At 35.2% G+C, this 21,188-nt stretch overlaps 1 protein-coding gene across 1 annotated transcript in view; it reads right to left on the reverse strand.

Annotated features, from left to right (window-relative positions):
* Window positions 1-15,097, reverse strand: part of LOC111517179 (potassium channel subfamily K member 18) — a 59,379-nt gene extending 44,282 nt beyond the window's left edge. Inside the window, exon 1 of the mRNA XM_023173251.2 lies at window positions 14,501-15,097. Coding sequence (XP_023029019.2) covers window positions 14,501-14,933 — 433 coding nt within the window. The 5' untranslated portion in view covers window positions 14,934-15,097. The remainder of the gene's footprint in view (window positions 1-14,500) is intronic.
* Window positions 15,098-21,188: the final 6,091 nt, after the last annotated feature.

The following is a 21,188-nucleotide window of genomic DNA, read 5'->3' on the forward strand; positions in this document are numbered from 1 at the left end:
GACAGCAAGAGCCTCACAAGGAAGAGAAGCCGCCACAACCAGTACTTGTACTCCTCTACATCAGAGGATTGTCGAAAAAGATAAGGAGAATTGGGTCCAAGTATAACATCTGAAACTGCTCTAGATCTGGGAACACTATCCGTAGCAGCCTCACGAAAAACAGGCCACCAAACGCGGAGTGCGATTCCAAGAATTGCATTTACCGGATACCCTGCGAGTGCGGAGAATCATATGAGCATGTTTGGACTCATCAACATAACATCAAGTGGGCCCAAGCTGAAATCATCCACATGAAGGAACAGTGGTTTAGGAGACAATTCATAGAAGCCGCAAATATGTTGTCTAACAATGCATTTAACCAAGCTAGCGTAGAGATACGCAACATATGGAAACCTCTAATCAAGCGGAACACGACCAACTCCCGGGATAGGTGAAAGCACTCGAATGACCTATAGATAGTCAGGAATAGGTCCAGTTATCACCCGTAGACGGGTTGCTTGTGTTTTGTTGCTTGTATTTCAATTTATATCATATCAGAAAATGAAAGTCAGAATTAATGAAAAGTTTTTTGTCTGTCCCATAGATGGAGGGGCGATGTCTGAAGTTGATGTACGAGGAGTCCGTTTTTGATCTTTGGTATCATTTAGTCGTGAAAATTGTCGATTATTTTGTATTTTGGATGAGCAAAGTTTCAATTTTCTATCAAATGAACAGATGGCGTTTTTATATGAGATATGTATGCTTGCTTATAATCAACTATATTCAGAAGAACATGGCAAACTGCAATAAGAAAATCAACGCTGTAGTATTTTCCAGATTACTCCGGACAAAATGGAAAATCCACGGGGCTTCCAAGCAGCATTGGAATTTTTATTCGGAAATTGTGGGACATTTTAGAATGTCATTTTGTGAGGATTCGCTTCAGTTCATTTGAAATTCTTCACTAAGATATTATAAAATCACGAATTTCCCTTGCAAACTATAAAACACTAATCAATACAGTTTATTGTATGATTTTCACTATAAAGGGTTTTACAAAAACCGCGACAAGTGTCGCGGTTTTGTACAGTTTACTGCATATTGTTTATTGTATATAATGTGTCATACAATACAATATTGTATATTGTATTGTATACAATACGTTGTATTATATACAATATTGTATGGTATAAAATATTGTATATTGTATTGTGTACAGTTTATTGTATAATTTTCACTATAAAGGGTTTTGTAAAAACCGAAACACGTGTTTCGCTATGCAATAGCTTTCTCAAGCATAGTTTATGCTTTCTCAAGCATAGTGTATGCTTGAGAAAGCTGTAGTGAAACCCTTTATAGTGAAAATCATACAATAAACTGTATTGATTAGTTTCAACATGGATTTTTATCAAGTATCGGCTTATTCTATTCAATTAACTATAAAATACTCATGTTTTTTTAGTGTTTAGGAAGATCACTTCAACTAAATAAATTTGCTAATACAGATAACTTACTTGAAATTTGTATTCGACTATTCCAGAGATTTCCTTCATTACTGAATGTATACTTTCTCATTCAATTCAAATCAATAACCAACAACTGAAATATCAGCTAAAAAAACTCACACATATTTCCTTCGGCCAGAATGAATAAGTATGCTGGAATGATCGTCCCAAAAAATACAATCAGCATGAGTTTGATTGAATGCAGGTAACCCTCATTCGATAAGCAACATTGACAAAATGTTTGGAACGACTCCTTGATCGAAACCCAGTTGAATTTACAACACTTCATCTTCAGATGAGAGATAAGTTTGTTGAGGTGCCATAGACTTGGTTTGATATATCTAAAAAAGTTTCGGAGTGATTTTTGGGTGATATTGAATGTTAACAGTTGAACAAATCATCACTAAAACAAAAATACAGTCTTCCGCTATTGCATCATCTCTTGATGATGTGATCTTGAATAACGAAACGCGCATCGGGACAAGGAATTTTTGTTCTCGTCGCGCGGTTTGTTAATCAAGATAACATCATCAAGAGATGATGCGTTGGAGAGAGATAATATTTTTTCTGTCTGTCTGTCTGTCACTGACATTCTTTTCTTTAAACTAAAAGGGGGATATTTTTAGAAGAAAGGTTTTGACTTTCTGGTTCACCATCTCTGTACACCCTTCCACTTCATTTTCTCTATGTTTCTAAATAATTGCAAGAAAGTCGCAAATTAGTGTATTGAGGTTATAAATTTTCAAAATGGCCTCCTCCTTGATCACGGCAAAGTTCAACTTTTTCAATTGTTGCGCGCATCACATTGATTAGCTCTTCCTCGGTGATGTTCTAGAATGCCACACTTACTTTATGCTCTAGTTCTTCACGAGTAGCTGATGTATTGTAAACCTGATTTTTAGTTGTTCCCCAGAGAAAAAATCTAGCGGATTAAGATCTGATGATCTAGAATATGAAAAAGAAATAATGCATTCATGTGAAAATATGACAAGAATGTACCTCTCGGGTCACTGAGTAGGTCCATAAGTGCCAATTCACTTTTCTGGGAAAGTGTCATTCAGATGTTTTCTTACGACTTGAGGATTGTGAGGTGGCGCTCCATCTTGTTGAAAATTGATATCAACATGGTTAGCCAGTGGCAAATCTTCAATGAAATCATTATTTTGATTTCTAAGAAACTGTATATATATTTCCGCAGTCAGTTGTCCGTTGAAAATTATTAGCCCCAAAAGTTTTCCTTTGGTAATACCCATCCAGCAAAGGAAACCAAATCGCTGTCAAAAATGTCCTTGCATCAGATGTAAATTCGTTTGAGACTAGTATCATTTTATTATTTCTATTGAACATACCTAAGTTGGTGAATCGGGTTCCATCTGAATAAATAATTTTAAATGGAAACCGTACATCTTCTCTGTATTTAGTCAAAATCCAGTTGCAATAAGTCAATCTTCGGTTGTGATCGTGATCGTAAAGATGTTGGTTTAGTTGGTACCTGAATGATCGATAATTATATTTGCGAGGAATTCTCCAAACGGATGAATAACTTATATCATACTCAAAAACAATTTGGCGAATTGACGCCGTAAAATTCACTTCAACATAGGCCAAAAGGTCTATTTCTTTTTCTTCACTGACGATGAAGTTATTGACATTTTCTTCTGGTTCATTTCGCGTTTTTTTTTCCAGTATTGGAAAATGATGAGCATAAATTCGAGCTGCATCAGTTGCATTCTTTTTTGTTTTTCCGTAAATTAGCAACATGTCAATTTTCTCGTTTCTAGTATAATTTGCCATATATAATCATAAACTACACAATAAATAAATTTTTAAAAGTGACAGCACGTTCATTAGTCTATTTGTTTAGGTAGTCTAGCAATAGCTTCAATTTTTTGTCACGGATAACTAGAATAAAAAGGACTTAGAGCATAAGTATACCGAATATGTATCACTTGTTATTAGGTATGATCGTTTCTTGCAATTATTCAGAAAAATAGAGAAGATAAAGTGAAAGTGTGTGGCATCAAATTATTCGTAAGGAAATGACGAGACACACCCCTTTCCATTTGAAAAAATCAAGTTAACTGGAAAAATTCATATTTGCGATTGTGAATTAGATTTTAAAACGACTGCGAAGTCATATGCCTCAGAGTCGTAGTTTTCCCAAGTAACTTGATCAAAAATGAAGCGATTTACAAATCCATGGCATTCTAGATCAAAAAATAAAAATAGGAATAAAAATGATTTTATTTGTCAAATATTCACAAGTGACGTATTGTATTCACAAGTGACGTATTGTTGGTTTCAGAATGTCATTCTCGTTCGAAATAAGTAAAATATATAGGATGCCCCATTCAAAAATCGAAAGTTTGGGTCATTTCCGGTCAAACCGGAAGTACGGAAAAGCAAGTGAATATGTCAAAAAAATATAAATTGAACTTTAATACACAACTCCTAAATTCCGTTTTCCTATCTCCAATAATAACAAAGTTATGGGGGTGAGCCACCTTAGAGAATCATCCGGTATAGGAAAAAGAAGATGGGGAAGTCGAAAGCCAAAACCTTTTATCATTTTCTTCTTTTTGTAGTAAGAAATATGATTCAAAAAATGTCTTGTTCTATGGGAGTACAGAAAATTAATGAATATTTTGATACACAAGGCAATTCATATTCAAAATTATTCGAATATTTGGAGTGGTACGATAAAGTTCAGTTAGGATGAAAATATCTGTCTGTCTGACAGATCAACCCCTAGTGGGAACTCATAAGGAAATAAACAAAATATGAATCTGTCTTTTCTGTCGCAACTCTAATTATTTTGGCAAACTGTACACAGTCAATTCCATCCGTTCAACTAATAATTATTCTACTGCTGTGAAGTAAAATACCGGAGACCAATATTGAAATTCCTACCACATTGAAATTAAGCAAATGATGTTAATGGATAATGAGACACATAGATGAATAGAGAAAATGGAACTACCACCTCCTATCATCAATGAGAGAGTGTGTGTTCGGCGAGTCTTGGTCTACATCTGCCGACATAAAGGAGATGTCTCCCAGAGACCTGTCCACCTTCTTGGAAAGGATAGGATGGACGTTGACCTAGGAGGACAACTCTTCGAGAGGATGTACAATGGGTCAGTCACATGTGGTCTAAGTGCTGTGGACTTACACTCACCCTTCCTACTCGACAGATACAGATGCCCCTAATATGCCAGACTTTGTCAACGAAGCTCAAATGAGAACAAAAGTTTGGGAGTTATCTAAAATTGATATTTCAATCAATTGCTCTGGCTTCAATTCTCATATTCTTGTTACATGATGAAAGGCAGCTGAAAGTTACTGAAAGGATGGAAAATGATGACAAGCATGGCTAGCAATACCAGACATTTTCAGATGAGTTCTTGGTTTTCCGAAGAAGGAAAAATCAAATTAGAAGGGGTATATTTTTAGAAACGATTGGTTTCTTTGAAAGGATGGTTTTGAATTTCTACTTCTCCATCCTCATATAAACAATGTGGAAGATTATTAACGAAAATGTGTAGGCCATGCATAGCTTCAGACACAAAATGGAATAGAAAGCCCTTCAGAAACAACTACTTTCTTCAAGGACAAAACACAAGCTCTTCAGGAAAATCTTTGAGGCGCTCCAAGAGCACTCCATTTGGAAAAACTTTCTCAGGAAGTTCATTCCACATAAATGCAGTTCTCCAAATAAAAGAGTTCTCAAAGAGTGAAGTTTGAATTGTATTGGGTTGAACCTCGAAACGATGAGCAGCCACAGCCCGTCGGGTATTTCTCATATGTACCGCTCTTGGTGGAGGTAAATGTGCCAAGTCACTTCAACACCTCTCGTGAAAGTATTTATAAAAGAGAGACAAATCTCCAACCTTTCTTCGATGTTCCAGACTATCAAAATTGTAAGTGATGTTCGTGTCTCAATCAGGCAGATGACTCTTTTCTGGAGGAAATCCAGTAGCTTCAGGGTATGCTCAGGAGTGGAGCTACATACATGTGAACATAACTCCAAAGAATGTCTGATCTAAGCTCTATAAAGCATCAAAAGTTTCTGGGAATTGTACAGTTTTTTGGTTTGGAACAGTGTTCCAAGGTTTCGGAAAGCAGCCTTTGCAATTCCAGCTACATGATTGTGCCAAAACATATTGATGTCTGAGTTGAAGGGGTTATATTTTTAGGAGTGATTAATTTTTGGGAAAGAAAGTTTTGGCTTTCTACTACTCCATCTCGATACAAAAAAAAAGATGTGAGAATATTCCACAGAAAGGAAGGAAGTAATCAATTTGAAAATAAGTAATTTTATACATGGAAGTGTAAATCATGCAAAGAAGTAACTTCCAGATACAAACTGGTAGAAAGTTCTCCTGAAACAGTTACTTTCTGGAGAGCCTTAAGGCAAGTGTCTTATGGCGAAACATCGATGTATACCAGTGAGGATGACAGCCCCCTTCAATTCAAATAAGATTCCTCTTGGCTGGGATTAAATCAAATAGGTGAATGAATATCATTACGATGTCATCGATGACATAAGAAGATCAAACTTATTCCGTGACGTTAAAAAATCGTAATCCATTTATTTTCTATAATGCTCTCCAGTTTGGTACTGAAGAGCCTTAAAGCAAGTGTCTTACGGCGAAACATCGATGTATTTCAGTGAGGATGACAGTGTTCCATGTAAGTGCAACTTGTTATCATTCATTCGAAGTAGAACTCCTGTGAATGATATCTGATTTTATTGTTTTATTGTTATTAATTCAATGTTTATATGAAAGTAGCAGTTTCAGGAGGACTTTCTTTCAGTTTGTGTCTGAAAGTTACTCCTTTGCATGATCTACACATCCATGTATAGAATAACGTATTGTCAAATTGATTACTTCCTTCCTTTCTTTGGAAGATTCCACATCTTTTTTTTGTATCGAGATGGAGTAGTAGAAAGCCAAAAACTTTCTTTCCCAAAAATATTGATGTCCATTTTAACCTCCAAAAAACTTATCGAAACAGAGAGCGGAATTGTCTTGCCTGGCATTATTATATCTGGTTCGGGGACTTTTATCTTTTTGGAGGAAACCGATGTCTGCGTTTCCATGGCATTGAATTGAACCTGGTTATTTTCACCCCAATTCGAAATCACTTCTAGATCCTCATTAAGATATGCAGCCTCCTGCTGCCGGTGAAGATGTGCATCCTCAGCTGATGTCCTGGAATCCAAACGGAATGACGAGACAAGGGTGCTGTCGTCAGCAAAGCAAAATAAATATTGAATCACACGAAAGAACAACTAATTTTATATGACCATTGAGTTGAACAAAAAAAATCATATGCAAATTGTACTTCAAACCTTGGAGATTTTCCACATTTTTCGTAAAAAATTGGAGTAGTAGAAAACCAAAACCTTTCTTCACCAAAAATAAGTGTGTCCTAAAAATTTACCCCTCCAATTTCAGGCAAGTTTGGTTGTGAGTAAGGAGACCAGGTTTTGTCACAGAAACTATTGCAAAACCCCTGCTCAGTAGGGATCAATATAAAACTCAAATTGCCTTGTCTATCTTGATTTCACAGATGAAATCATAATGAAATAATAATTGCTAATCATTCCTCTTCATACCCTTGTGTGGACAAAATGAATTTCATGTTCCCCAATACATGGACTTTCTCCACTTCAATATTCTGCTGCACATATATAGTTCCAAGTCCCAAATATGTTGCTTCTGATATTCCAATGATTATTTATCCTAAAACGAATATGAAACATTGGAAAATAGAACAATCATTCATTATATTGCGCTTGCAGGGCTAGATGAAAGATTTATGAATATCCATGGAATGCGAATAAATTGATATCAAAGCTGTGTGGGAACATTCGACTGCGTAATTTAATGTATCATTTTTGAGCTGAGGTATTTATTTTTATATCTAGCTGATTGATTGAGGCAGCTGCTATTGTATTTTTAGTTGGGATGAACAAACAATTTGGTATGAGACAATGTTGTTTGCATACACTTTCACTTTTCATTTCATGCATATATACGGGGGTCAAATTAATTGATAAGTCTCATACATCTTTTTCTATCGCAAAAAAAACGGTATCAAAAGGGAAGATATTCTTCAGATACCATATAGAGAAATTGATGAAATTTCAATTTGAATTTCTTGAATTTACGAAAAGGGGGCCGAAGGTATGAAACAACAAATGTTTTCATTAGATGCTTATTATATTCTAATTGGCGAAACATCATTTGTGTTTAGAAATCAATGGAATGGCATACTCAAGGGTCAGTACCAACACTTCAATTCAATTTGTGTTCCATGAAGAGAAAACAAAGTGGATCATAATTACATAGAAACAGGGAACTGAAAAAATAGATAGAATGATTTTCTAATAATTAAGGTTTGATTTAGAGAGGAATATTATAGAACGGCACTGAATACTTTTGGGAATTGCTTAAGTCATCCCAGTAGCTTAGCGAAGGGGGGTCTGTCTGATTGATCCGGACCTCCCTAGTCCCCCAGACATATTAAAAAATAAATTGAGCATGGAGCAGGTGATAGAAAAAAAAGTTATCATTACTCTTGACCACCAACATTAAATTATCATATAGTATTTCCAATACTAATTGGAACAGCACAGATAAGGAATTCCCGCCCCGACATAGGCGTCGGCATATTATTTTTCAGTGGTAGTTTTTCAGTTACTCATTCTTACAATCATAGCAATTGATCACCCCAAGAAAAAGTTATCTCAACTGAATTTTTCCACCATGGGTAAATATGAAAAACTTCAAAATTCTTTTTCGCTATATTCGGATGAGGTGGAATCATCATCGGGTTGAATAACGATCGGATTTACGGAACTTTGCACATAATATTTGTTCTCTTCTTTCATAACGTGGGCCACACAGTTCTTCCACACATCACTATTACCTACTTCATTCACCACTCGCCTTATATTGTCAAGCACTACAGCATTCAAAGTCAACAATAGATTAAAAAGCGGACAAATTAATTCACAGGTAGTAGTTCCACTAGTTAATTACCGAAAAATCAATCAGAATATTCATCATTCAACAAACAAAGTCCACTTTAGGTATATAAACAGCTAACCCTTGTCTTTAGATTCAGTATCAATTTGCTTTTCCAAAGATGCTAACCTTGTTAGTGAAACGCGCGTCGAGTTCAAAAATATCAGTTTGGTGTTAGGGTGATTGATCTCTAGAAAAAGTTCTCAAAAATCAGTTTGCAAAACCACTCACTACCTCACCTAACCCCACGAAGACAACGGCACTGATAAAGAAATATTGTGAAACAGACAAAAAATTAGTATTCAGCCAGTCCAGTTAGCTGAGCCTTCATTTCTCAACTACATTTGATAGCACGTTTACTAACTATCTGGACGACTAGGGGCCACAGACAAGAAATGTTTATGACTGTACTCTTATTTTTATTGCCGTTCCAATTGGGAATGGATATACTATACCATTGTTGGTTTGTTTTTTCCAGCAGTGGAAATAGGAGATTAGTACCGTAACTTTGAGCATTATTTTGTTAGATTCATTTATGTAATGTTGAACGTTATAAATATATTTTAACTATAGCTCTACACTGTTGTTTCTCTAGCCTTACTCATATATTTGGAAGAGTTTCAAGCTCTGCTCAAACTACAACACTTTATGTTTATTTGGATGAAACACAATTACTTTGCTTTATCATAAAAAAAATAAAATATTGAAAAATCATGATTTTAAAACAAATTCCTTTGAAATATGCCATTTTTTCGATTACGAAAAGTGTTAAAATCAGTTTGAAATCCTCTATTCAGTACCCTGTTTTTCGGGTGGGGTTCCCCGGCCCCCCTGGTTTTGGACTCCTCCGAACGAAGTTCCTGGTTACGCAACTCCATTGGAGCGAATTCAACTATAACTTCACATTCAGTATTGAAAACAGCAAATACGTCTACTCAGATATCTACCATGATAAAACGTATAATCTGAAAAATGTACCTCCTTACTCTCGTCATTTCCATTTCAATAGCGATATATTGATAGTTTCCTTACACTACACTTCATCAAACAAATTGTCATCAATTATCACAATCATATGCTTTCAAAATCTTCACATATATATTTGACAGCTGCGGCTGCTGTTTTTGACTTTGAAGTATGTCACCTTGTAACTTCAGATTGATATTTTTGACGAAAATAAACAGTATGTTGATGCAAAACTCGCAGATCAGTTGAAAGTGGAAATACGCCAAAAGAACTGCGGATTAGATGTCCCATATTCATGTTGTTCATGTTTTTCAGGTTTTTCTATGAAGTCAATACTATTTGAAATATGACTTCGTTAAATTCGATGAAATGGGTATTCGAATAGTAAAGATAAGTCACAAATACTCGTAAGAAAAAAATTGTAATAATAGTAATATTTCTGGCTCTCAGCACCCTAAGAGGTATGCCAGTGCTAAAGCAGCGATTTGCGTTGTGTTTTAATCGCTGGAAATTAAATTCATTTCATGAAAAAAATTTTCACAGGACTTTGGTTTTGATGTCATACCCATATACCCATAATTCGTCAATATTTATCACCCATTTGAGCGAATCACAATTTTAATAAACTCAATGAAGTCAAAAAATATATCAATTACATTCACATTTCATTCAATCATTACCCCTCCATTCAATAAATACTCGTATATGGTTGATAAATGTCGACTATCACCATTATTAATTAATATCGTTGAGGTCTAGAAGATCAGGAAATAGCGAGAAAACAAATTATGAAAAATTATCCAACTAGCGTTATGAAAGACGATTTTTTTTGTTTTCAATAAGCCGTCTGACGTCAAAGTTCTCAGAAAGCAATAATAAGTCTCTCCAAATAACTGCAAAGATGTTATTGACACGTAATTTTTCTGAAATAACGTAAAATATTATGAAATTCCGAGCTTTGTTTACTTATAAAAAAACTTATGTTTAGTCTCTCCACTTACTTAATGACGAAAACATTGAAAGTGATAGCAATAATTTCAAATTTCAGTCTACATGCGAATATAAGTGAAAATTTTAGATACTTCGAATTTTTTTCAAATCAAGTGGTCTGGCATAGCAAAGTGTTTAATTCTTGATCAGCTTGTCTTATTGCATTCACCGCCTTTTCAGTTAGTAATCACATTCAAAAACAGCTGTTGAAATTTTCTAATATTCTACTCATAAGTTATTGTGTCAAAAGTGACATTACTTTTGTTATTTCCAAAACAATGGATCAAAAACAATTTCGTGTTTTAATTTTACACTGCTTCTTGATGGGAAAAAAAACACCGTTAAAGCGAAGAAATGGCTGAAAAAATAAAAAAAGGTTGTTCTGCTGACTTCAAACGTGGTCGTAGCAAAAGCAATGCATGTATGGTAATATATATTCTAATTTCTGGAAGAGACAGATTTCTTCAATTCAGATTTTTTAAACACCGGATCTGCCTCTCATACAATGTGAAATTATGGCCGAGGGATCGAGAGTGTTTATATTCATCGGCGTGTTTTGGAAAAATGCTCAGTCAGATATATTTGTCACGTAGCTCAGGATTTAAATATGGGCATATCAATATCCCAGCATTGAAAGTTTTGTCAATTCAGCTAAATAGTAAATTGATGGATGTAGCCGTTACTACGTGGTAGGAGATCATAATGAAAAAATGAAAATTTCTAGTCTGAAGGACCTTTCATGTTCAGCATACCGTTTTTGGAAATTTTGGCCGCATTGTCCCACATAAACACTATAACACTCGGGACACTTAAGCTTATAAACTCCAGATTTTTCCAACTTGTCGACCTTATCTTTGGCATTGGAAAGGAAATGAGATAACCTGGCATGTGGTCGGAATGCTACTTCCACATTGTTTTTTCTGAAGAAACCTGCGATTATTTCTGTTTTTTTTCCAAAATATGTTAGCGTTACCCATTTCTTGATTTCTGGTTATTTGACCTGAGGATATATTAATCTGTAAGTGAATTTCCGGCTTTGTTTCCTGACTAACTTCTGGATAGTATCTGCGTTGAAACCATTATCATGACCTTTCTGTGTAATTGTATCAATTTCCCCAGCTAGATTGTCTGCAGACAAAGGCAGTGAGAATGCTCTGTGCAACATTGAATTGTAGGCTGCTAATTTATGACTGTCTGGATGGAAAGAATCGCTTGGGATGGTGATGTCTGTATAGCTAGGTTTTCTGAAAACATTGAACTCAAATTTATTCTGATTGTGTGTAATGGCCAGGTCTAAGAAATTTATCTGTCTCTCTATCTCTGTTTCGAGTATGAACTGAATGTTGGTATTGGGATTGTTCATGAATGTCATAAATTGGTTCAGCTGTCGTGCAGTACCTCTGAAACAGGAGAGAATATCGTCTGTACCAGAAATGAATATGTTTTTTACCAAGGTCGGAGTTTACTGTAGTGGTCTCCACGTTGTTCATAAATATGTCTGCTAAAAGTCGACTAAGGGGTGAGCCCATTGGTAAATCTGAATCCTGTTTATAAAATTTGTTGTTGAAGTGTAGGTAGCTCTGATTTAGGCACACATCGAAGGCTGTTGAAACTTCAAAGGAAGTGATATGGTCCACTTTAGCTTGATCTGATATGTCTAAAATGAGGGGCTTACACTCGTTGTACGCTATGTTACAGGGAAGACAGAAGGTCCGGGAGAATCTTGCGAGAGCCACGAAGAGGGTCGGACAAAAGAGCCCGTGAAGGCGGGTTCTGGGGTGTCATCCCTCAGCCTTCGAGGCTGAGGATAGTGGCCTGAATAGGGAAGTTACTTTGTTTCTAAGCGCGGGGTGCGGAATTTAAGAAAAGTCAGTAGCAAAATTGTAATCCGGTATTGGGTACAGGGAAGTAGAAAATAAAAGTGTTAGTGTTGAAGACACACCAGGTCAACGAAACCTATGGTTGACCATGAACCACCAAAGAGATGTTATGTGAGTGTTTTTATTTTATATACTAACCAGTTGATATTGAGAGAGAGAGTTCACATATTATTTTGTCCGAGTTCACTTCCTATTTACGAAGAGGTTATATATTGTTGGGTTCATAGGGTAGGTTGTATAGCTAGAGTTCAGATTTTAATTAGGAAAGAGAGCAGATTTGAGGTTATTACTACACCACTCTCCCTAAAGTAGAAGTAAAATTGAAAGTATTTTGCACTGAGTTGGTGCGTTTGTAATTGTTTAAGAGGTTAAATTAATAGTGGATAGCACAGTTAAATGTGGCGGCATCTTCAATGTTATGTTTTCTTTTAAAATCTGTTCAAATCTGTTTTTCCGTTATTTTATTCAATTCCACATTTTTGTTTTCATAAGTTTCAACACGTTTGTTTTTTTCTGTATATCAATGGTTTTGTTGTTTTACTCATTATACTTATATTTGAAACCTCCAAATTCTATTTTCTCTTGAACTGAGAAAAATACCATCCTCGTAGAGTAAGATGAAGTTGAAAAAAAAAAAAGATGAGAAATCTCTTAGTCAATTTATCGAGAAGAAAATAGTAAGTGAAAAGTATTTCAACTAAGATTAAAATTCAGTAAGAGCATATTCGGCATCGTTCTGGGACCATATGAGAGAACGAGAGAACGATAAGTATGTATACCAAATGATCACATTTCAAAATAATAAATATACCTAATAAAGAACATTAAGAAATGAATGAATGAATATAAATTATTTTCATCTGTCTGTTCCGTTCGTTTTTAACAAGTTCAAAAGAGCATTTACTTGAATAAACATAAACGCAAAGTTCAAAGATAAACAAACTTGGTAGAGTTAATAACCTAAATTTTTTGAACAAATCCACACATGAATAGGTACTAGAATCTTTTGCAATTGTTCTAATGATTCTTTTTTGTACCAAGAAAATTTTGAAAGCATATGCGGACCAGCCCCAGAAAATTATTCCATATCGTAGGCGTGTCTCTATTTGTGCATAATAAACTTATCTAGGACAGTACGTAGGTTCTCAAGCATGTACACCAGTGTATTCAACTTATCAGAAACATATATGCAGTGATTTCTGAAATTCAGGCTTTCATCAAGATAAATTCCTAGGAATTTAACTGTTTCATCTTGCTTAATACAGCTGCCCTGAATACAAATGTTGAGTTGGGAGCATTTTTTTTGATAGTTGTGAAATCTGATGAATCTCGTTTTGGTGCTATTCAGAAATAAAAAGTTCTCACTGAACCATCTGCTAGCATTATTCGAAATACTAGTAGATTTGAATTCAAGAACATTTCTTGATTTTTCAGATATCAAAAATGAAGTGTCGTCGGCATAAATGGACATCGCGTCTGCAGAGATACACCCAATTTCATTCAGATATAATATAAAGAGAACAGGTCCCAATATGGACCCTTGCGGTACCCCATGTTCGACTTCTACTTGATTAGAATTAATATGACGCTCTACTGAATGGTCACGATAGAAAATACTGACATATTGCTTCCTGTTTTTCAAGAAAGTTTCTATCCAATTTAAAGGTCCTTCGCATATACCGTAATTGGGTAACTCAGCTAATAAGGATGAATGTTCAACGCAGTTTAACAAGATTGAAGATAGAGTTCGGTAAAATCTAGTTTGGTTATTTTGATTTGATAATTATTAATTCTGTTGTGAAAATTTTCGATAATATCAAGTACCTACCACTTCCTACTATCAGATGAAACTGGCAATGAATTGTCGTCGGTAAAAAGATTCATGAATATGGGCCGTGACTATTTCATGTGAATGAGATAAGTCCAAGAACGCTTCCCTGAGGTACATCGAAAACAGTATCACATGGAGATATCGTTACCTGCTCACATTCTGACAGGTAATAGAACAATGAATTCAGCTCAACCACCCCAATTGAAAGTCCAAACTTGTGCAAGATAAGGACTAGCAAGATTCAACCCCAACACGGTTTATTTATCTTCATTGTTGAGATTTTTCATCAACCAGAAGTCCAGGAGTACTCACCTTCAGTAGTAACAAATATAACTGCCCCTCCTATAGTGTAAATGAACAAAACAATAGTCAAAAACCAATGGGTTATCCACTTCCTGCTCCAAGATTTGAGTTTTGCGTAACACCAATAAGAACACTTCTCCCCAATCCCCAAGCCCGACTTGGCCGTGTTCATGGTAAAGTCCTTCAGTCCGTTGAACTGATCGAAAACAAAAACTGATGCTTTCCTCCCATACATGTCTGGTGTGGGCTTCATATTTGGCCCCAGAGAAACCGGAGTGTACCCCATATGAGCCGTGTACGGGGTGGTGTGCTGCTTTTGAACCAAGGGTGGCGGGATGATGAGGGTCGGCCTAGCGAACCCTACCTTCCTACCCCCTTCCACTGCGGGGGTTTTGGGCTTGCTGCTGGCCGACGACTTGAGGGACGAATTGTCACTAGCCATTTTGAACACTATTATTCACTAGGTAATGATTTATCACATGAGTTGCAACAAAAAAGAATGGCGCATTTTTAAACTCGTCGAGACACCTCGTATATGAACTTTGCGAGCAGTGTATGTTGTTTGCATGTCCGGATAGACGCGTGGCGTCGCGACGACTGATATCTTGGCCATTTCCAATAGTCATCCCTCCTCTGTCTTTCCTTTTCTCGCGAAATGTTTTGTTTGTCTTTAAAAATAATTCGCGGTAGATGATTGTCCTTATTACAGTTTATTTTGTACAGGTACACTCGTCATATGTATGAAATGATCTCTGTGGGATATCGCGAGAGAGGAAATATTTCGATGTTCCACTTGTCTGTTGAAGACGGATGAAGGATTTTGCGATGGAGAAATATAGCGGCCTTTTTTGTGTTGCCTTGATTGATAAAATGTAGTTCAATAAATTATTTGGTGCAATGCCACATGATATTTCAGAAAATGGTTAATAAAAGTGTAATTTCGAATAACGCAAGTTTTTTGAGATAGTCTTTCAATTGTTGAACTAGAAGTTGAATAAATAGAAGCTCCTTGAAATATGAAAGACAGTTCATTATATCCAGACGACTAACAAAGAAGAAGAAGAAGAACAAAACAAGAATAAATATTAATGATTTTACTGTACCTACACAGAAAATTGCAATTGTTAATATCATCATGAATTGAAATAAAAAGAAAGCTTTTTTTTACTATAATAACTCAAAAACCATCAATACTTGAAAAATTAAAATACACCCATTTCAATTTGAACAAGAACATTACGGATCGTCATATATGACATGAGTAGATTCAACTCATTTGCAATTTAATGTAACGAATGAGTTGAGTGTTTTATCTTGTAATGTTATTCAGAGTTGTACTGAAGATGCAATAAAATGTCTTATTTCGAAACATCGGATGTCCGATATGGAGAGTGACAGTGTTCTATGCAAGTGAAATATTACTCCTTCCATATACTAAACTGTGTAGCAATTTTGTGCAGGGTCGTCTTCACTGGGGAGTTTGAGGGATGCATTCGCACGCGAGCGTAGGGTCCTAGGAGGCGTGGCGCCGAGAACTCAAATTGGGAATTTCATTCAGGTATTTATAATAATAATAATACTAGTAATAATAATAATAATAATTGAACGGCGGAATATTCAACGGCGTGTACACCAGATAGAGGCTGAGATCACGTCGGCGAGACAACACGCGTCTCGTATCTGATGTGTGATGGATTACAGGGCGGCCAATAGGCCTTTCACACCTGCAGTGCGGCGAATAGCCACCAATCTACGACGTATCCATCACACTTTAAGCCAAGGCGTGCTGCTGACCACAAAACAGCACTGCCACTCAACTTAGACACTCCAGCCTAGCGCAGTTCGAAGCTTTCAACAGAGAGCTTGAAGATTCGTTCGAAGATTCCTTGTGAGTTCCAAGAACTCTGCTGCTCCAGGCCCAGATGGGCTGAACATTCATTGGTGGAAAAATCTACCAAGTACCCACCGCCATCTGGCCAGAGTTTTCACCTCATGGCTGGACGGAGAGCAGCCGATTCCGGAGGGGCGGACCAGACCACTGTGTCAAGATGGTTGTTCTAATTATTGAAGTCCTTGGTGGTATTATGCCCCCTCTACTCTCGAATCTTGAAATCATAGCGGCTTGCCGCACTAAGGCAGAAATCTCAGCCGGACAGATGCAGAAGGTTGTCATTCTCAACTGACTGCGCTTGTTCAGGGCACATGATTCTCGGACGCAATGATCACTTACCTCACGGTGTGGTGAGTGGTCGTTAGTTGATAATGCTGGCGCCTCCTCCCGGATGTATCGGGATTTCGGGGGATAGGGCCTGTCCAGCGTATACTACGGTAAAAAAATGTTAATAATAAATGCGAAAAATGATAAAATGAGTTCAATGATAAAAAAATTATTACATAAAAATGGTTGAATAATGGCGATAACAGTTTTTTCACAAATACACGAAAAAACACACAAACTCGAAATCTGCCTGTGGTGTGCGTATAGTCTATGGTGAATAGTGTCGATTAATAATGTATGAACACAATGAAAATATATTTCCACCTTCAAATTTAAATTTTGTAATATATGAGTATATCTAATATTCTACTATAACAGTGGTCACTTCGTATAATACTGAAAATCACAAAACAAACAAGTAATTTAACACACAATTTTCACACCATAAAAATACAAAAAATTATATGAAAAAAAAGAGCAATAATGAACTAGATAACGAATGATAACACTCCCTATACAGTAATACCAACCTCCACAAGTTCATGAAAAGTAAGTCTATTTGAATCAATCAAACATTTTTTAGTCTCTTTTTGAATCCTCTATAAGAATAAGTTTCTTCCATTTCAACAGGAATAAAATTGAAAAATTTTGGCACCGAGTACTATTGCCACTTGATAATTCAAAGAGATCAAACAGTAAGCAACAAAATAATTTTTCGAAGAATATATCACATCCCAACTTGATGACAAATATATTTGTGTACATCCTCAGAGTTGAATTTACTTCTGACTAATTCTATTTCCATTTGTAACTTTTTTGAATATCACCTGGTTGAATGAACTCCTTTAATTTGGATTGATTTCAAAAACGACTTTGCCACACTTACGGCGCCATTCGTGTTGTTTACAATCGATTTTTTGTTGATATTATTCAGAATTCTCGCTATCAGAACAACATATATATATTTGAAATTTGTTGTTGCGTTCTGTGACATTTAAAAAATATTTTCGGGTGAATTTGACACACCGATACTGATTGTGACTTTGCCAAAGAAAACAGAACCGTCCTGAAATAATCCTTATTTTTATACATTTTCTGGAATATATTTCAGAGTGTTACAAATGTTACCTACATTAACAATGACAGATACATGGGTTTCGAAAAGAAAGCGAATGAAGTAATCCTATGAATCAGTCGATTCCACTAATTGATGTTTTTTTAACAGTTTTGTAGGAACGACAGAAAAATCACATCACGATTTAAAATACTGTATTCTAGATTAGAACATCGATACTTGAATATTTCAATTCGATGGAACTTTATCACAACACTGAAGGTTCATCTATTTAACAATAAAAATATAATAATAATAATTTAATAATAATATATCGTATTCTAACCCTCCTTATATTTAGGTATTTATTTATTTACAGGTATATTCGTGACAGTTCACATCACTGTGGACAGCACAAATGTGCTGGGTTGAATTTTTTAGTGCATCGTCTTTTGACTTTCCCTCTAACACATGATAGGTTCACAAAAAAAAAGACGTACAATACAGAAAATAGCAGCCACTAACGGTGTCTCGAGAGGAATTGTAGTAGACATAATAACGCAGAAGAAGTTTAGGTTAAGAATGAACGAAATCTCGACTTTCAGAAAAGACAAACACCAAGATATATACATTTCAGTTCCATACCACCAATATACGAGGAACTTTGGAAAGATTTTCAAGGAACTAGGTATGAAGGTGGTTTTTAAAACTAGTCATACACTACATGGCCTTTTGGGAAGTCAAAAAGACAAAGTCGAGAATTCAGAAAAGTCTGGAATTTACGAAATTGAGTATAAGGACTGCGATGCAAAATATTATGGACAGACAAAAAGATATATTGAAGTAAGATATAAGAAACACATAGTACACTTAAAATATGGAAGACCTGAAAAATCGGCAGTCGAACATCATATTTTGCAACAAAACCATTCCATAGACTTCAGTTCATTAAGATTAGTTAGACAAGTTAACAATAACAGGCAACTAGATGTTTATGAGAGTGTAGAAATAAGTAAACACAATAATATTATGAATAACGATGACGGACCTATACCAAAGAGCATACTATATAGCTTGTTAAAATAAAATAATGTTGGGTTCACTGATTACTTCATAAGGACACATTGCAAAAATAAATTTGGATAGGCAATATTGTGAAATTAATTTTTATATAGCTGAAAATTGTTTTATATAAACATATATTGTGAAATAATAGATGAGGCAATATTGTAAAATCAATTTAGGTTGGTATACCTATATGGGTGGTACGCGTAGAGGATTTACCTGTAAGGGATACCTAATAGCATAAATAGGGTTAGCTTCGCATTAGTTTCTAGTTTTGATCTCCCTCTTTGAAGATGATCACTTGGTGATCGAAACACGTGTCGAGGTGTTAAAAATAACGATTTGATGTTGGGAAAAAACTCCAGTAATATTCATTACTACACCAAAGGTTCCAAACAGTGCATCATAAGTATATAATGAACCATTTATAAAAAAAAGTCTTGGCGTATTCTGTATTCGTATCTGAATTTGTTCGGTGTGAAGTTAGTACGATATTATTTCACGTATATGCAGAATTCAAGAATTAGCAGTGAAGGAAGCTTATGCATTTTTAGATTTTTGAAGTGATCTCTACAGGATAAACGTTTCGAAACTCCAACAAGATAGATAGACAGATAGATAGATAGATAATTCTTTATTTCCAACAGGTATAAGTACACCCAATAACAGGAAATGTATAAACTGGATAAATGTATATAGGGTGTAACTAAATAAGTGTAAAACATTTGAGAAGATGATTCCTCATCATAAAAAAAGGTAGGATCTTTCATATAAAGAAATTTCATTGGATCATTCCTTGTTAAGGTACAGTCCCTTAAAGGATATACATAAAATTTTTTAACAATTTTTTTCACAAGCACTAAAGAAGTTACAATATTGAAATTAACCTGACGTTTTGTACTACCAAAAAGACACTCGGCCAGAAATTCATTTGGTTCACCCCATGGTTGTAAGGGGTGGAAAACGCAACCCCTGAAATTTATTTCCAATGTAACTTTTTGTCTTATTATTTGTTCACCATTTGAAAATTTATTTCCGATAGTCTGTTTCATTCTAAACAAAAAATGTCTGTTGGGTGTATTGCCCAAAATAAACCAGTTCGCAGCAAAAATTATTTTACGAACAACTACAGAGATACATCGTCATAAATACGAAAATACGAAACTAATCTATCTAGTATGTCTCTATTAGCAATAGTGACAATTAAATTGGTATCACGTTGTAAGTGTGTGAATTTTCGAAATTGAATTAATACTAATTGTGTGTTGTTGTTCTGTTCTTGATTTGTTACTTTAATAATTCACTTGTTATTAAAATGGCATACACAAATGAGGAAATGGCTGATATGCATTACGTTTACGGTCTGTCGCAGGGAAATGGGTTGGAAGCTTCTAGAAGATATGCTGAAATGTATTCTCAATGGCAGTATCCTTCACATAGAATATTTGCTCGACTTCATCAACAATTACGAAAATATGGTTCATTCGACAAAAGAAAGCAGGATTGTGGTCGCCATCGAGAAGTACGAACACCACAGCTTGAGGAAGCAGTACTTAATTTGATTGAAGAACAACCTACTACCAGTAGTAGAAAGATTGCTTTCCAGCTAAATTTTGATCATATGACGGTATCATCTAACAGACACATGTACATTCACATGTGTCTGTTAGCAGAATTAGATACTACAAATGAGAAAAAAAATAGAACATATTGTAAGTAAATGTTATAATACAATTTATTATAATAGATAATGGAGATATATTAATGTCACATGAACCACATCAGATTGAAATTATTGCAAATGATTGAGGCGATCTCTTTAATATGTCTGTTCTAGCACGTTCATAGTAAAACATGTGCCTACTATTTAGTCGAGGTACAATAAACGAAACTTTCGCTGTCAGGAATTCACAGCGTATGTTATTATGTATCTATTATAAAGGAACGTTATTGTAAGATTAAAACGTCTAGTATTAAGTGAGATGAAATTGCTTTCATTAAGAAGTATAGAGTAATCAATGTTACGGTCTGGGTTAATACAATTTTTTTTCAAATATAAATATTTCAAAAATTCCCTTTGAACACGTTCTATGGAACTTATTTGGATTGCATGATGGGGATACCATATTGATACCCCATATTATATTTTGCTGCGCACATAACAGTTAAGTAGTAATGTCAGAGTTGCTGGATCTGCAAATTCCCTACCATTCTTTAATATGAAGCCTAACATTTTATTAGCTGAAGACACGGTACTTTGAATATGAGGATTGAATGACATCTTTTGGTCAAATAATATGCCAGGTCGCGCATTTGAGTCAAACGATTCAAGATTGTATTACTGATATTGTATGGAAACA

The sequence above is a fragment of the Leptinotarsa decemlineata genome, unplaced genomic scaffold (assembly GCF_025532065.1).
Source record: "Leptinotarsa decemlineata unplaced genomic scaffold, Ldec_3_MD MMD2_tig00001064_RagTag_RagTag, whole genome shotgun sequence".
Lineage (NCBI taxonomy): Eukaryota > Metazoa > Arthropoda > Insecta > Coleoptera > Chrysomelidae > Leptinotarsa > Leptinotarsa decemlineata.